The following is a 17,594-nucleotide window of genomic DNA, read 5'->3' as shown; positions in this document are numbered from 1 at the left end:
CTCATCAAGGGCCCTGTTGGGCACATCCAAGGAATTGAAGGAAGTGCAGATTTCTTGGTAAGAGCGGCAATTGAATCCACTGTCCCTTTTTCTTATGTCACTATACTGAGAAAAGGATAGAATGCAAACACAGCCAATACATTCATGAGTCAGCATGCAGTCTCTGTGCTGAAATTCTTGCTGTTTGCTTGAGCTTTTAATGCAATTAATACTGATGTGTTCTGATTTGTTAGTTTGGACTTTTTGGCTGGGTTGTTTACCTTGTTGGAATTTTAAAAAAATCTTAAGAATTTTATATTGTTTTAAATTTTAATGCTAAGCTCTCCAGATGATTTAAAACAGTAGAAATGAGAGACAAATCATATCATTGGAAGGGTCCTTGCTGGCTTTCTAGTCCAACCCCCTCTTTGATGCAGGAAATCAACCTCTGCTTGAAAGACCTCCTGTGAGCCCCACAATCCATAGCTGGCATTTACCTAGTGGGGTTGGAGAAGAAGAGTTGGCTTGATATCCCCCTCCCTTCTCTCCTGTAGGAGACTCAAAGGGACTTACAAACTCCTTTCCCTTCCCCCCCTCACAACAAACACCCCGTGGGGTAGATGGGGCTGAGAGAGCTCAGAAGAACTGTGACTAGCCCAAGGTCACCCAGCTGGCGTGTGTGGGAGTACACGGGCTAATCTGAATTCCCCAGATAAGCCTCCACAGCTCAGGCGGCAGAGCAGGGAATCAAACCTGGTTCCTCCAGATTAGGGTACACCTGCTCTTAACCACTACGCTGCTGCTGCTCTCCTTAGCTAAATGGCATGTAAGCATTTTAATTACATATTTGAATTCAGTTGTAATAGTTCTAATATGCAACATGTACATTTAAAGTACGCTTTGTTTTAAATGAAATATTCTGTATCAGTCTTGGACTTAAAAAAAACATCATTTGCCACTAGGAGTGCCAGTCTATGGCTGGTAACTAGCCGGAGCATCAAGGACAGGGACACAGAGAGGTTGACACAACACTGTGTGCATCATAACATTATTCTGGGGAAACCCGGAAGTGATATTGGGTAGCGCTGGGAATCACCAAAAACTCTATGGTAAAGCCATGGTGTTTGGGTTGATTCCTAGATCTATCTGATGTTGCTTCCAGGTTTTCCCCAAAAGTGATGCTGTGGCACACATAATGGCAACTTTTTAATTTTGTTTGTTTCCCACCACTGATTGGAGTGGCAATGTGCAGCCATGGCTAATGGCAAGAGACGTCCCACCAAAGCAGGAGGCCTGGCAGCTTTATTTCCTGGGGTTTTTTTGCTTTTGTTGAACAGGTGTGTTTTACATATAAGTAGATCTCGTTTTTTAAGGCTGCTGCATTACCTCTGAAGGCCTTTTCGACATATTATGTGGTGGCAAAGTTTGGTTTTTCACCAAATGTACAATCGCCAAGGAGATACCGCCATGCCATGCTCTTTGATGAATAAACCTGCATGATAAATTTGTTTCCAAGTGTGAGTTTGTTCCATTCACACCTCCCATTTTTAGGTGTGCACCTGTCATGTGTGAACCAGCAAAATGTTGTTGATTTGGAAAAAAGGTCTTATTACAGTATTGGAACCATTCTTTGTTCTCAGCTGCTATGTTGTACCTTGGTTGAAACCGATCTCTAATCATCTCTCCCCAACAGTGTCCAACCAACTGCCCCCCTGGACCCAAGGGCCCCCAAGGACTGCAGGGCTTGAAGGTAAGCAGGATTTGTGTTATGTTTTGTTGGCATAGTTAATGATAACTGTAACTTTCAAGTAGTTCACAGTGCAATCCTGAAATGGTTTCCTGGGACAAAGCCCCAGAGACGTAGCTCCAAGGGGGCGGGAGGTGCATGACACACCGGGCGTGCGCCCCTGCGGGGGTGTGGCGAGGGCGTTCCGGGGGTGTGGCATGATGTTCTGGGGGCATGGCAGGACGGGGGCAAAGGACGCACTTTCCCCCCTTGCTACGCCTCTGCAAAGCCCCACTGGATAAACCTGGTAGACCTGCTTAGGATTGGTTTCTTAGAGTCTCAGGAAACTATTCAAGGTCATTTAAACAACCAATACTTTTAGTATGACTTAAGGTTTTGTCAGCTAGTGTCCACTTGGTGAGATATTCTCAGATAGTTGCTCAAACGACTTGGTTAAGAGTACATATCTTTGGGAACTGAATTTGGTCTGCTGTCAACATTTGATCCAATAGCACCCTGAAGTTAACCAGCATTTTGTGAGTCAGATCTCCTTATATAATTCAGTAAGTCTCAGAAAGGTAGCATATAATTAATGAAATAAATGTATCAGATAAAGTGACCTTTGATGCAAGGAAGCTTATACCCTGGATATTTTTCTTGGTCTTTGAGTTGCTACTGGTAGTGGACTCAGGTTTTGCTCTGCGACTGCAGATTGATTTGGCTGCCTCCTTGAAACTAATGTTTTGTTGTCTCAATCCCTTAACATCCTTACTGTTTCAGCATTCACAGAAAGACCTGTTGAGCTTTTTATTCTAGTATACAAGCACTGCACTGCATGCTGGGATAATTTTCAAAGAGTGAACACAGTTATGTCAGCTGAACTAAGATCTCTCACTGTGTGTGTTGACTAAAAGCTCTCTCTGTATGTGTATGAATTTCTGTCAGTTCAGATCATGTTTATTGTTCTGCTTGAAACTTGAAACCTGAAATCTTGTTAGCTTCAATTATGAAAAGATGTTGTTTGTAATGTAACAAGGTGTTTGTAATGTAACGAAGTAAGCAAAATTAAGATTCAGCTGTTCTCTGTGACGGAAAGGGTGACTTATTTTACCACAGAAGAATCACCAGTGGATCTTAACTGACCTAGTCTCCAAATTTCCCTGCCTACTCTGTTTGGGATCCTTTAAAAGAGAGAAAAGTTAGCAGATTCACCTTGGCCAAATCTTTTCCTTCATTATCTACATCAAATAGTGCCCAGGGGAAGCAGTGAAATCCCCACCCCCACCAAATCTCTGAATGCCCCCAATTGGTAAACAGGGTGCCAACCTCCAAATGGCAGCTGGAGATTTCGTGGCATTCTAACTGATCTCCAGCTAGCGCTAGCCGGATCAGCTCCCCTGAAAGAGGCAGCAGCTTTGAGTGAAGGGAAGTGCGGTCTGCAAGGAAAATGCTGTGCACCCCAGGGGAAAATGCCACTTGCCCGCCCCCCACTTGGACTCTCCCTGCTCTCTTACTCAAACTCTTTGTTCTTCATCTCTCCTTCTCTCCCTTCCCCCTCCCCCAAACAGAAGGCAGCACAGCCAGGCAGGAAGTGCTCCTAATATGATAACACCATGACATTACTTCCAGGGCAAAAGCAGGAGTACCAGCATTGCATTCTCCTGGGATTCACTTGAAAATGGAGACTCCTAGAGCATTGTGCCCATACAACGCCATCACCTGTTTGTCCCAGAATTGCATCATGATGTTGCCACACTGTTGATTTGCCATCCATGTTTTTTTCTTGTCATCTGACTGAGCAACTGTGGGAGTTGGGAGGCTGCTGGCAGGACATGTCTCCCATAGGCAGCCCTAGGTTGAGTTTTGGGAGCTACAAATTTCTCAGTTTATTTATTTCTTCAATTCCATCCCTCCTAACTACAGTCAGTCTGTGGGCTTGTTTTAAAATCATATATTTTTTAAATCTTTTGCCTTCTGGTATTTCTGCCCTCACCCCTTGGAAATGGAAGCCTGTGGGCTGGAATCACCACATTTGCTCTTCTTCACTCCCGTTCCCTTTCCATGGATCAACCTAGGATGCATAATTTCTTTCCCCATCTGGGGTTGGCAGGAGAAGGTGGTGTTATATATAACTTGCAGGGTATAAATATTTTATGTGAATGAATGGGTTAACCATGCCACCAAATGACTGCATTCTTTCACTGTTCCCATGGACAATTCAGCTGCTGTTGGTTGGAGAAGAGGCATCTTTGAGAAGAAAATAATTTCCTGTGAGAGACCTGTTCAGCCATTGGCTTTTTTCTTTTAGGGTCACTGAAGGAAGGCTCATTTCCCGAGGCCTGGGAGGAGCTTTCCTGGCAGGCAGTGGCAAGTGCCTGGCAAGAGCATACATGTTCCACACCCAGCTTATCCCTTGCTGGATCTGTGAGTTAATTTGAGGAAAAGGGTGCTACTTGTGAAGGGCCTTTCACACATTTCACAGGAGTGAATCTGGGTTTGCTGTTGGAAGTTCACTTGACAGAGGACTGGAGCTAGTCCTTGCTTCCTCTAAAGTTGGTACAGATGACATGCATATTTGTTTTTGAGAAATCTGTTCCTGCTTATTCACTCTGTGCACTTATGCAAGTGTGTACTTTCACAAGTGGACTCCTTGGTTGTAAACATAATGCATGGATGAACCCATAACTGAGTTCTGGGAAGTTCTGTGGTCTTCAGAAATTCAGACCAGGGAGCAAGCTTGTTTTCTGCTGCTCCAGAGACTAGGAGTAATAGGTTCCAGGTGAAGGAAGAGATTCCACCTAAACATCAGGAAAAATTTTTTCTGACAGTAAGGGCTGTTCAACAGTGGAATGCACTACCTTGGAGTGTGGTAGAGTTCCTTCTTTGGAGGTTTTTAAAGAGAGACTGGATGCTGCAGGATGCCCCAGTTCAATCCACACCAGCTCCAGTTCAAAAAAGTCAGTAGGCTGCATGTTTAGAAAGTCTCTCTGCTTGAGTCCCTGTCAGAACAGAGGACACTGAAGCACACAGATCAGTAGGCTGACAGGATAATGCAGCTTATGGTGAGACCTTGTTGGCTCAGTGGACAGACTCTTAGGTTGCATGAAGAAGCTGTCTTGTTTGATCCCTTGCATCTGCACTGGGTTGCAGATGTTGAGAAAGACTCTTTCTCATCTCAGAACCTGAGAGCTGCAGCCAGCTGGGACTCATGGTGCTGGGTTATCTGGCCAGTTGTAGAAGGTTTGTATGTTATCGGTAGGATGAAATGTAGAATTTCTGGATTCCATTGTTCCACTGCATAATCAAAATTGTAATTAAAAAAAACTATGTCCAGTCTTTCAAAACCAGTTTGTTAACTGATGTCTTTTTTAATTTGACCAGGGCACGAAGGGAGATGTTGGCTTATCTGGAGAACAGGGAATACCTGGCCCTCCCGTAACGTATTTATTTATTTATGTTTCTTTATTTTACTCTTTCTGTTCTGGATTGTCTCTTAATCCCCTGTTCTAGGATCACTTCTTATGGGCTCACTTCCCGTAACCTCTGGTCAGATCTAACACCTGCCGTGAGTTACAGTACAGAAGGACTGAAAATGTTGGGGAAATGGGTCAGGGAAGAAGATGGACTCTGATGAAACCTTTTCTCTTTCAGGTCGATCAGTGAAATTGCACTCATTGTATTGATTGAAACATTTATACCCCACCTTTCACCGAGGTTTAAAGTGGCTTACAATAAAAAGATTTCAAGTTTAAACCAGAATAAAATAAAACCCCAAAACTCTCCATCTCTGCTTACCATTCAAACCCCTCAAAAGGCCAGGGAAATAAACCAGCCTTTCTGCACCAACTGAAGATGTAGAGAGAGGGACTATTGGGCTTTTGGCACGTCTTCATATCCCAACCCCCAAGGAAAATTATCTCTTAAGGTGAAAGAAACTAAGCAGAGAGAGCCAGTGGTGGAAAGGCATGAAAGGACTCTACAATCCCCTCCAGATTTCTCTGCTTAAGTCCAGAGGCTATTTCAGAATTCTTAACAATCAGAGTGTGCCTTAACATATGGCTATCTTTTATGTGAAGAATGTAGGCTTAAAGTGACAAAGAAACGTCTGAAGGTGACATTTAGCAGCATGGGGTAGGGCTTCTGTTTTAGCCAGTCCATGCCAGTGTGTCCCATTCCTACCAAGACATTCTTCACTCAGTCTTTATAAAGAATGCACTCCCAAGGGAAATTCATTAATTAATTCAGCTTTGATTATAAGAATTAATTAACAGGCGGGAATTTAATTTTTTTCTAACCCAGTAGCAATTTTTCTTTGCCTGAGTGACTGCTATAGATTTTTTGAGCTAATGTTATTAAATAGGTGTCCTGAACAGGATCGCAGGAGGGAAATACCATCAAGAGATGATCAGTGGGGGATGGGGGGGAGAGGAACTGGTGACTAATATTTTTTGGGGGGATAACGATTTTCTGCATTTTAACCACAGATGGCTATTTTTCAAGGTGACAGCTTTGGGGGAGTGGAGGTGTTTCAACAATTTCAACCAGCTGCAAGGCAATTAATTCAGGACATTGTTTGTTTTCCTTTCCCAGGGCCCTCAAGGTCTCCGAGGATACCCTGGAATGGTGGGGCCTAAGGGAGAGATGGTAGGTGTACCAGGCAGAAGGGAAATGGTTAATGTGCTTCTGATGTCATCATGATGCACATGGACTTGCCCACCCTTGGGGTGGTGGCTGGAGATCTTCTGCTATTACAACTGATCTCCTGAAATCAGTTCATCTGGAGAACATGGCTGTTTCGGAAGATGGACTGTATGGCATTGTGCCCCATAGAAGCTACTCCCTTCATCAAACCCTGCACTCCTTAGGCTCCGCCCCCAAAATCTCCAGGTATTTCCAAACCTGGAGCTGGCAACCCTAGCTGACCCACCTCCCTAAGCTCTGCCCTCCCCAGACACCACCCCCACCTCAAGTGCAAGAATTTCCCAAGCCAAAATGGCGACCCTAGGTCGACTCCATAATCAGTCAAGTAGTCTTTTTCAAGAAGTAGAGGAGCGCTTTTTAACCTTTCCCTGCTAGGTTGTTTTCCCATTGATGGGTAAACTGTTCTGGCTAACAGAACACTTTTCCAGTGTGGGTCAAAGCTGCTCAGGGGTGGTGTTTTTCCAGCGGGGAAGCTGTCAAGCCAATAAGAGGTTTAAAAGCCTCTCACAAAAGCAGTCCCAAGTAGAAGTTGACATGGTTTCTCCATCATCCCATCCGTGGTATTATTGAGGATGACACTTCATTGGCCACCTTCCCAGTTGTGTATTCCGATGGACCCCTTTTGGTTTCATGTCCTATGATGCCCTGTCAAAAGGCCCCAACAAAACAGCGGTGTGTGGATTATCAATTGATAACTAATTTAGGTGGGTTAAAAATTATAAAGGTAAGCAAGAGGTACTTTTGGAATACATTTTGATAACGATCACTGATTTCTCAAAGCAAAGTTAAAAGGCTAAAATTGGCACTTGTTTGGGATTAGGAGCAGTAGTACATCTATGATTCCTTCAACTACACTAGTGAACTGTCATATCTGAAGGCAGTCCTGTTCTTTTCTTGACTAGCTGCTGAATGCTACGGAGTTTATGAAAGTTATGTAAGAATACCCATGCTTTACGCTATGATTAAATTCACTGGTAGGTGGCAGGAGTTGAGGTGAGAGTTCAAGTTGAAGGGACTGAAGTTGTGGAAGGGAATGTGGACATTTGTTTTGCCACAGTAGCATGTTCCACAGGATATTTCTCTCTCTTTATGCTGTGTTTTCATAGGGCCCCCGAGGTTATAAAGGAATGATCGGCACCATTGGAGCAGCAGGACCTCCGGTAACTCTCTTTTTCTCTGTTTGCTTGGTTTAGCTTTGCTAGTGAGACAGGTTTTCGAACCCCAAATCAGCAGACATTAGCATGTGGAAGGGTATGGCCTACATTTATCATTGATCTGTGGTTCTGCTGCTTACTTCCAAAGCCAGCCACAGAGCCTGGCGTAGAGCAAACAGAGGACAGCGCAAGAAGAAGGCATTTGGGGCAGAGCGATGCTCTAAGCTGAACCAGTGTGCAATACGCTAAACTGAACCAAAGTCATGATTAAACTTCGAGTCATCTGACATTGAATGAAGAGAGGGAATAAAAACAGTTGACAGAGGAGAATGAAATGACAGAGATTTTCTTGGTACCAGCCAGATTTCTTCTCTGCTTGGAGCGGCCCAGTGAAGAGGGTGCCAATGTTTTGTTGGAGGCTTGACTGGCTTCCTGCTTCAGTGGCATAAGACTGGCACCCTGACCTGTGCCCATACCAGCAAACAGCCACATCTCAGCTAAGTCCATGTAATGTAGCTGCGGGGCTTGGCTTGACCTCATCTGGTAGTGGTGTGGCCAGGAGGGAGTGGGCATGCTTGGAACACAGATGCCAGGGTCCTCTTCCTTCCTGTTTGCTTGCATTCTACTTGTAGAGTCATCGCACAGTGCTGTTAAAATTACCCCCATGTGAGTGTTAACAGCCTTTTTAAGGGTTAAACGAAACATAGTCAATACATCAAGGACTGTGGGGAACAGCCCTTTCTAAAACCAAAAGGTGCTCCTCAAGACATTGGCAATTTAAGTTGTGTCAGCCAATAAATATTCTTCATGTGAACAGTCATGCTCTTAAAGTTATCATTCTTAGCATTTCTTGTACAGCAGTACTTCAGTTATTATATTGTTTCTAAAATGTGTTAAGCATCTTTTAAATGCTCAGAAGCCTTTCACATACATTATCTTGGTAATCCTTATGGCAGATACCAGGGTAGCCCCCTTTTTATTATCTGAAGTGAATCTTAGATGTGGTAATTATATCACTCTTCTTATATAGAGAGAGTTTGTGCAATAATGAGGCAGAGACAGTTGCTTACTGAAAATAGAGTTTACTATCTATAAAAGAAGGGAAAGGTAAACTTGGGAGCCAAAACAAGTAAGTATCTTTCTATCTGGCCAGCTCCATCAGCTAGCTTCAACTCTGGTTATCACATGGCTAGAAAGCCACTAGAGAGCATGTGCAGAGAGTAACAAAGATTATATACCTATTGTCTGCATGCAGACCTGCATGTATCTCATGCCGGGTCTGATTGACCAATAGGAATCAATTACCTGATCACTGACTTCTGACCTTACTAACTAATTAGCATGCACAACATTAACTCCTTCATTACTGGATTGTGTGACTGGCACTTGCCAAATCACATCATTATCTGAGTATGGGAAACTTTGTCTAAAAGAGGTTCACTTTCTTAAGTGAGCCTTGCACCAAAGGTAATGCCAATGACCACCATTTTTCAGTTTAGAGAACCTCATTTTGTGAGCATCCCTCTGGATCAGGGGTCTGCAACCTGTGGCTCTCCAGATGATCATGGACTACAATTCCCATCAGCCCTGCCACTTGGCAATGCTGGCAGGGACTGATGGGAATTATGAATCCATGAAGCTGAACAACGTAATGGCTCTTTGACCCAGGAAAGTATTTTGGGTAAGATTTCTAACATCTCACAAACACTGATACTCTGACACAGCATTGCATCTTCACACTAATATCACGTGCCAAATATAACAATCACTTTGAGCATTTGCTGTGCAAGACCAGGAGCTGAAAGGTTTTTGCTGTTTCTTGCCCTGAGTCAGACTGCAGGGACATTTGAAGGACCACTATCGGATTGTTTATGGAAATGGGTTCTTTATTGAAATTATTCTCGGAGGAATTCTGCCTCATTGTCTTTATTTAACTGTAACATTTTCCCCTCTAGGGTGAAGAAGGTCCAAGAGGGCCCCCAGGCCAGGCTGGTGAGAAGGGAGATCTTGTAAGTACGCATCTTCAAGATGCAAGCAGCTCCATGCTGGTAGTAACCTGTTAATCATATGTATTCATTTCAATCCAGTTTGTAACCCACTTCTTCCCAGGGTAATAGTATGCAAAGTCAAATCCACACCAGTTGCATTGTTTAAAACTGTTTTTGCCCAGTTCTTGGCTTCCCAAAAGCCAAATTAAATAAACTCTGCTTATAGAAGACGCCTAGATTTGAGTATTGTCAAGTCTTGACATTGGGGAAGGAGAATCCAGAGTGCAGGGTTTTCCTTTGTGGGTTCTTATTGCGAAGGCTTCAGAAGGTATTCCTGGCCAGCCTTAAAGCTGTGAGGAGGGGCCAAAGCTCTGTGGGAGAGATTCTGCTTAGCATACAGAAGTTCCCAGGTTCGGTCCCCAGCTCCTCCAGTCAAAAGGACCAGGCCATAGGCAATATGAGAGACCTTATTCAGAGCCACTGGAGAGCCACTACCTATCTGAGTAGATATTATTGACCTTGATAAACTAAGGGTCTGATTCCATATTCGGCAGCTTCATGTGTCCTAAACCCAGTCCTCAAGGTTGATGGACTTAGAAGGGTTTAGCTGTATTTAAGATACACATAATCCGTACCTTACATTAATGGGATGACAAAGCAAAGGAGATTGCTATGCGCCTGGCAGTTGTGCTCATCATTCGTTCTGAACAGCGCAGTTGTCCCTGCATGCACTTGGAACATATCTTGGAGACATGTGAGGGGTATGGAAGTTCACCTAAAACTAGGCCTTGTAGGGCAGGCTGTGACGAGCAACCCAGCCTTTGGAATTAGCGATGCAGGCCTCACATTTCTGTCTGTTCCTCTTCCAGCTGCGTTTGCAACTCTCCCCTCTGATCCCTTCCCCACATTGTGGGCATTTTCAAAGATTGCTGTCCCCCCCTTCCCTCTATTCTGTTGGAACCAACAGCAGTGCCCTCTGTTATGCCCACCACCTCAGCCTGCCTCCTCATTAACTTGGTCATCATCAAAGCCAAGATGTATTTTGACTTGGATGCTGGACAAAACGGATTAGTGGATTCCAGCCCTCTGCTACTGTTGGGAAGGGGGGGGGGGGTTGTTGTTGCAAAACATCATAAAGGAGACTTCAGAGGTTTATGTGCTTGTGTTCCCTCTCCCTCAGACAGTTCTGGGGAGGTCAAGAGTCTTTGGATCACCTTCAGAAGAGAAATTCATAAGGCCTGTGATTTCTAGGTTGGACATTTCCAAACATTCTTGTACAGCCTACGAACGGCCTGCTTGGGTCAGACCAAACCCCCTAACAGTCTTGCATACAATTTCTGACAGTGCCAGCCAGAGGCCTCTAGAAACTCAGGAGTAGGGCATGTAGAGGTGCCTTCCATTGTTTTGTGTCCCTGGTTTCTGCCATTCACAGGTACGCTGCCTGTGAACACGGAGGCTCCCTGCTAGCTACCATGACTTGTAGCTGTTAATGATACCAGAGCCGCCCTGCTGGATCAGACCATCTAGTTCAATATCCTGTATTACAAAGTGGCCCAACCATGTACCCTGAAGGGCCAATGGACAAAGCGCAGAGTCCAGTGCCTGATAGGTCTTTCTACCTTTGGGATTCAGAAGTATACGGCCTCTGTGTAGGGAGGTTCCCTATTATTTCCCGGACTAGTAGCCACCAATGGACCATCTAAGAAAGTGACCACTGGTAACCTGTCAAATCTTCACAGTCCAGCCTTCAATTCCTGTACAGTCTGAATTCTGTAGAGCCCACTGGAAACTGATGGAGCGCCCCCCACCCCCACCTTCCTGCCTCTGCTAAGCAAGAGCCAGTCTTTAATTTCCATCTAGTCCGATGGGTTTTTTTAAAAGTTCTGGTGGGAAGAGCGTACATGAACTGTAGAAACCCTAGCCAAGTGCTATTCTGGTTTGTATGCAGTTCTCACTTACATTCCTTTTTCATTCCTTTCTAGGGTGCTCGTGGCATTAGAGGACCCCAGGGAATAATGGGACCCAAGGGGGGAAATGCGAGTATTGCTTCTTTCTACTTTCCATTGCACAGCCCTGCAGGGTTTTGGGAGAAACATATATGTGTGTATGTGTCAGGAGGTTGCTTGGTTTCCTGCTCAAGGAAACTTCCAAACCAGTGTGATGTAGTGGTTAAGAGAAGGTGCCAGAGAGCCAGCATGGTGTAGTGGTTAAGAGCAGGTGCACTCTAATCTTGGGAACCAGGTTTGATTCCCTGCTCTGCCACTTGAGCTGTGAAGGCTTATCTGGTGAACTAGATTAGCCTGTGCACTCCAACACATGCCAGCTGGGTGACCTTGGACTAGTCATAGTTCTTTGGAGCTCTCTCAGGCCCACCCACCTCATAGGGTGTTTGTGGGGTGGATGGGAAAAAGAGATTATGCATTGCTGAGTCTCCTTAAAGGAGAGAGAAAGGGAGATCTCACCAAACTCTTCTTCTTCTTCTGAAACAGAGCCAAAAACCCAAAGCATGATTTATCTTCCTCCCTCCTTTTGTAGGGTCTTCCTGGGATTGATGGCAAAGATGGTACTCCAGGTATCCCTGGGATGAAGGTAAGAAGGCATCTACTTAAAGTATTAGGAACAAATGTGGAAAAAAGTGTGTTCTCGCCAATTCAGTTCCATGGTGTCATTCAGATTTTTTTCTTGTTCAAAGCTGTGCTTCCAATCCGTCCCCCCATTCATCTCTTTCACATAACAAAGAATCCCTAACCCATAAAAACCATATTATGGCCCACCATCTGACTATGCAGTGAGCAAATAGGGAGCAGACTTCATGGAAGACCAAAACTGGATGGAGCAGGCAGAAGAGGAAAAGTCCCACAAGTTGGTCCCCATAAATAATTGGTTGGGAGACCTCCAAGGAACACCAGGGTTGCTATGCAGAAGGCGGCAGCGGCAAACCATTGCTGTAAATCTCTTTGCCTTGAAAACCCTGTGGGGTTGCGATAAGTTGGCTTGATGGCCCTTTACACATATGCAAGAATTAGAAACAAAAATCAGAGCATTCCATACATTTTCCTTCACTGTCTAGCTAGTGTTTAAGTTGATGGATTGCAAAGTACTTTCCTTTCAAGCTGTCTGAAAACACTGCTGGGCCCTTTTCTTGGAACAAAGAAACCTACAAATTAACCCTAATATGCAACACCCTGAATGTGTCTGAGGTAAGGTTGCCAGCAGGCCTAAGAAAAAAAAACCCTGTCCCTTTAATAACATCATAATGGAATGTTATTCACCAAGTGATGCCATTTGCTTGCTTGCCATGAAAAGCTTCAACTGCCCAATTTCACTCTGGAAGCCTCAGTTAAAGGGACAGAACAACCTGAGTCTGAGCCCTGCTTCTCATCTTGCTCTGGGGAGAATACTGAAGACCTTGAAAGGTCACTCATGCCACTAAGACAAAGGCTTTGTGACTCTCTAGTGCCACACAGAAATCACTGCATTTCCTTTGTTTCTGGCTGCTAAGAGAAAGGTCTTCACCTTTATCTTAGCAGCCAGAAACAAATGAAATGTGCCGTTGAGCAGCAACCAGCTCATGGCGACCCCATGAAGTTGCAGCTCACGAAGTTTTCAAGGCAAGAAATGGGCTGAGGTGGTTTCCCATTGCTTTCCTCTCTGCGCAGCAGCCCCAAGTCTTTTGCTTCTAGGCCAGAAATCTCTAGGGCCTACTCCTACGGGTACGCACTTGTGCCCCAAGAGGGCTGTGGCATTCTGCTATACTTTGGTGACAGTGCTGCGACTACAAAGAGGCTTTGATATGCTCCGTTCCAACTGTATTTTGGCAGGTTGATAGCGTCGTAGAATCCTCTTTCCTTGTATAAGCTTATACAGTGATGTTTCCATTCCACCAGGATGTCTGCATTCACTTCCTAATGCTGACAATCCCATACATTCTTAGGGTTACCAACCTCCAGGTGGGGCCTGGAGATTTCCTGGAATTACAGCTGCTCTCCAAACTACAAATATCAGTTCCCTTGGAGAAAACGGCTGCTTTGAAAGGTGTACTCTATAGCATTGTACCCCATGAAGATCCTTCCCTCTCCTATATTCTGTCTTTCTTAAGCTATACCCCCAAATCTCCAGGAATTTCCTAAACCAGAGTTGGCAATCCTAACCAATAGCATGTCTTTGAGTTGTTAGCCTTTCAGTAATGGTTTTCCTTGTTCTGACTTGCAGGGGAGTGCCGGGCAGCCAGGCATTTCATTTTAAGCCCACCAAGGATTGGCGCTGTAAAGTGTTATGACTTTCCCAGTAAGGCACAGCGGAAATTAAGTTTGCTATTTTCAGTGTTTCCAAATCCAGCCCAATTGATCTTTCCTCTGCCATGTTTATCATGAGCCAGCAGAAGAATTACCATTGTGTGGTTTAGGTGTCAGACAAAGCTGAGCTCAAAACCCCACTCACCATGAAACTCAAACTTGGGCCGCAATCAGACCCTCCGGTGTAGATTTTATCTCCCAGGGTTGGCGGTAGAATAGTATGGAGGTGGAAGACTCTCAGTCTAATTTACCTTACAAGGTTCTAGCGAGGATAAAATGGAGGTGGAAGAAACCAGCCTACATGGCTCTGAACTCCTTCTAGGAAGGGTGGGACGAAAATGGGGCTGGTGGTCAAATTGCCATGGAGCGCGACAAGTGGGCCACCTAACCAACATCTTGATCCACCCGCTAAGTGCGTGGTGGCGAACCTTTGGCACTCAGATGTTGGTTCAGTTACATCCAACCCCTGCCAGCGTGTACTGCGGCGAACTTCGATAATCCCTGTATCTCGTCACTCCTACCACTAGGTGGAGGAAACATTATAAAGCGTCTGTGAGAAGGAACAATCATTCCAAGTCTGCAGCTTGCCAAAAGCTCTTCCCAAACCAGAACAGAAATAGATGCCTCGTACACACAACTAACGTTTGGGTTTTTCTTGTTTCCCTTTAGGGTTTGCCAGGCACACCTGGAACCAAAGGTGGTCCAGGGCAGAAGGTAAATCAGCATTTTTTTTAGTTCAAATATCCTTTTTCTTTATGCCTGTAAAACACAAAGAGTCTGACCCTCACAGGTAGGAAACTGTTAAAAGCTATGAATTTTTTACACTTTCCTACCTACACTTTTGTAGGGTGAACCAGGAGGAAAAATTGAGTACTGACGAGGTTCCTCCTGGGCTACAGAGGAGAAAATTAGCCAATATAAATGGACCCCCCCCACCACCCTTTTATTGAGTCACATTTTAACTGGTATAGTCCTTTATTGAATGTTACCTTATAGTCTTTGGGTGGGGCATGGCTGAGTCTTGACTGCATATGTACGCAATACCAGACATGCCATTTGCCATCTTCTGGAGGGCTTTTCCTATGCACTAAGCCCTTCCACTCATTAGCTCTGGACTGGCAGGTGAAACTGTGGGGGATGGGAATGTTGTTTGCAATGGCCACTCTTATTTCTTTACAGATAAATATAATAGGTGCAAAAATGTTTATTGGATTCCTCTTTCACTATATTTCCCTGCCACCAGGAATTCAATTCCAAACCCCTTTATATTTTCTCCCGAAGTAGTGTATCTGAGCTTTATAGCAGTTTTGAAAAGCTACGGGACCCTGAGGAAATTACTAGTATGGATTCCAGGCTACATTTAACAAAATAAAATTTTGTTTATAGATGTTCTTTAGCTTAAAGATTTAAAAAGTATAATTTAGAAGAAATAAAACTGAGGCAACATCTTCTGCTGAGGAGACTTTTACCTTACAGCAGTCCATGCTCTCACTCCTTTACATCTCTGAGACCCTATTAGGATTTGACTCCAATTTTAGTCTCTCAGTGTTTCTAGACACTCAGTTTAGCTCAGACTTGATTCCCTGTTAGTCTCCAACGCAGACTGTTGTCTCTCTCCCCAGTTTTACATACTCTCTCTGACTCTCACTCAGTTCTATTATCTCTTTCTCAGTTCAGCACAGACTCCCCACAGTTACTCACCAGCATCAACCAATCACCTTGTTCTCTCATCGCTCCTTTACCCCCCTCCTTCTTCAACTAACCTCTCAATTTAAAGAAACACACACACACAACATTTTTAAATGTTAAAAATGTTCCACAACTTGCTGCTGTCACATCTGGGCAAAAATCCAAATGTTACATCCATGCAGCAACACAGATGTGAAACTGACTTGTGTGATGTCACATTTGGCAATTGCCCCCCCCCCCCCCAAGCTCACAGGGGTGCCAGGTGACGACCCACATCCCTAATTCAGACTGTCAGGATTGGTGTGGTGGCACTCTGCTTCAGAATTCAGCACGGGACAAAAGAACTGTACAGCAGGTGAATTGGGGCATTAAAACTCATGATTTTGAGATGAGCTTCTAACTTATTTCCTCCTTTAAATGCTGCTGGGGCTCGCGACTGAACCGGTTTGCATGCCATCTGTCCTTAATGAACTGATCCTTTTTCATTCCCTTGCTTTGGGGCTTCCCTAGCCCCAGTTACAGCAAATCAACCAATTTCAATGGACACACATTATAAAAAGCAGACCGGGGGGGGGGGGGGGCGGGCAGCGAGAATCACTCTTTAGTGCCTGCAGCTTCCCTTTTGGGCCTGCAGGAGGAAGCATCGTGCTATGAAATCCTAGACTCACCAAGCCAAATTGTCCCACACCACTTCAAAGAATTAATACATGTAATGAATTTTGCACTAGGTGTTTGTTAACTGCCTCATATGCCACAGTGCTCTTTCTTCTTTTGGCTACTGCAAAGTGACAAAGCCACAGGGAGCGGGTATTTGTCCCCTCACAATGAGATCTTTGCATTTCTCCCTATAGGGTGAGCCTGGACCACGTGGGGAAGTAGGCCCTCAAGGGGTTCCTGGTGTGAAGGTACGTCTTCAGTAATACCCTGAAAGGCAGGGATAATGTTATGTTCCTAGGGAAGGGAACATTTTCTTTAAATATAGCATGTGCAGGACAGAGGGGTGTTTTAGGTTGCTCATAGCACTGTACAAACAATTTCAGTGTTTTTGTAAAAAGCTTCTGGGGGTGAGCTGCTTTTTCTTGGGCACAGCTTTTGCCACAGAAAGCCCAGTCTTCCAGTTCAGTGACTGGCATGTGTGTGGGGTGCCATCTCCAACAGGAATGCCAACTTGAGGAATCCTTGGCAGCAGTGCCTGCAGGGGGTAGAGTCAGCGTGGTGTAGTGGTTCAGAGCAGGTGCTCTCTCAGCTGGAGAACCAGGTTTGATTCCCCGCTCTGCCACTTGAGCTATGGAGGTTTATCTGGTGAACCAGGTTAGCTTGTGCACTCCAACGCATGCCAGCTGGGTGACCTTGGGCTAATCACACTTCTTCGGAGCTCTCTCAGCCCCACCCACCTCACAGGGTGTTTGTTGCGGGGGAGGGGGAAGGAGATTGTAAGCCCCTTTGAGTCTCTTAACAGGAGAGAACGGGTGGGGGGGGGGGATATAAACCGAAACTTTTCTTCTTTGGGGCAAGGGAGGGAGCTTGGTGGGGATGTATTACCATACAGTCCACCCTCCAAAGCTGCCATTGCCTGGTCTCTGTCATCTGGAAATGAACTAAAAGTCTATGAGAACTCCAGGCCACACCTGAAGGTTGGCAACCCTAATGTCCTCAACAGCATGCCTGTAAGAAGTTGTTGATACAAGTGGCCTAGAAAGACCTGGGTATCTTGACCTGTTCACCCTTCCTAATTTTTTAGGGAGATCGGGGCGAGAGGGGCCCGGTGGGTATTCCAGGGCCGCAGGGGAAAGTGGTGAGTATTTGTGAATCTGCAGTTCTTTCATCCAGAGGAACCATCACTCCTTTTCCCTCCTCCTTTGATTCTCTTTCATTATTCTGTCGTTTCTCCTTGTGTTGTTGTGGCTTCCCTGTACCCGCCTTCTCCCTAAGGGCTCCCCAGTTGATGGAGTTCTAAAGTTGGCATTTTGCCACAATGCTGCCCCATGCAGTTAGATGTCCAGCATCCTGATGTTGGAGAGAAACTTGGTCTTCTGAATAGAAATGAGTCTGCAAGGCTTTC

The 17,594-nt window shown here is 45.0% G+C and overlaps 1 protein-coding gene across 1 annotated transcript in view; it reads left to right on the top strand.

Annotated features, from left to right (window-relative positions):
- Window positions 1-17,594, top strand: part of COL9A2 (collagen type IX alpha 2 chain) — a 58,372-nt gene that overhangs the window by 23,805 nt on the left and 16,973 nt on the right. Inside the window, exons 10-23 of the mRNA XM_048501612.1 lie at window positions 10-57; window positions 1,673-1,729; window positions 1,947-2,041; window positions 4,014-4,077; window positions 5,084-5,140; window positions 6,296-6,349; window positions 7,513-7,566; window positions 9,516-9,569; window positions 11,531-11,584; window positions 12,084-12,137; window positions 13,761-13,779; window positions 14,725-14,753; window positions 16,384-16,437; window positions 17,274-17,327. Coding sequence (XP_048357569.1) covers window positions 10-57; window positions 1,673-1,729; window positions 1,947-2,041; window positions 4,014-4,077; window positions 5,084-5,140; window positions 6,296-6,349; window positions 7,513-7,566; window positions 9,516-9,569; window positions 11,531-11,584; window positions 12,084-12,137; window positions 13,761-13,779; window positions 14,725-14,753; window positions 16,384-16,437; window positions 17,274-17,327 — 747 coding nt within the window. The remainder of the gene's footprint in view (window positions 1-9; window positions 58-1,672; window positions 1,730-1,946; window positions 2,042-4,013; window positions 4,078-5,083; window positions 5,141-6,295; window positions 6,350-7,512; window positions 7,567-9,515; window positions 9,570-11,530; window positions 11,585-12,083; window positions 12,138-13,760; window positions 13,780-14,724; window positions 14,754-16,383; window positions 16,438-17,273; window positions 17,328-17,594) is intronic.

This window comes from Sphaerodactylus townsendi, linkage group LG06, assembly GCF_021028975.2.
Source record: "Sphaerodactylus townsendi isolate TG3544 linkage group LG06, MPM_Stown_v2.3, whole genome shotgun sequence".
Taxonomy (NCBI): Eukaryota; Metazoa; Chordata; class Lepidosauria; order Squamata; family Sphaerodactylidae; genus Sphaerodactylus; species Sphaerodactylus townsendi.
The sequence above is the reverse complement of the archived record's forward strand: the minus strand, read 5'-3'. Positions and strand labels throughout refer to the sequence as shown.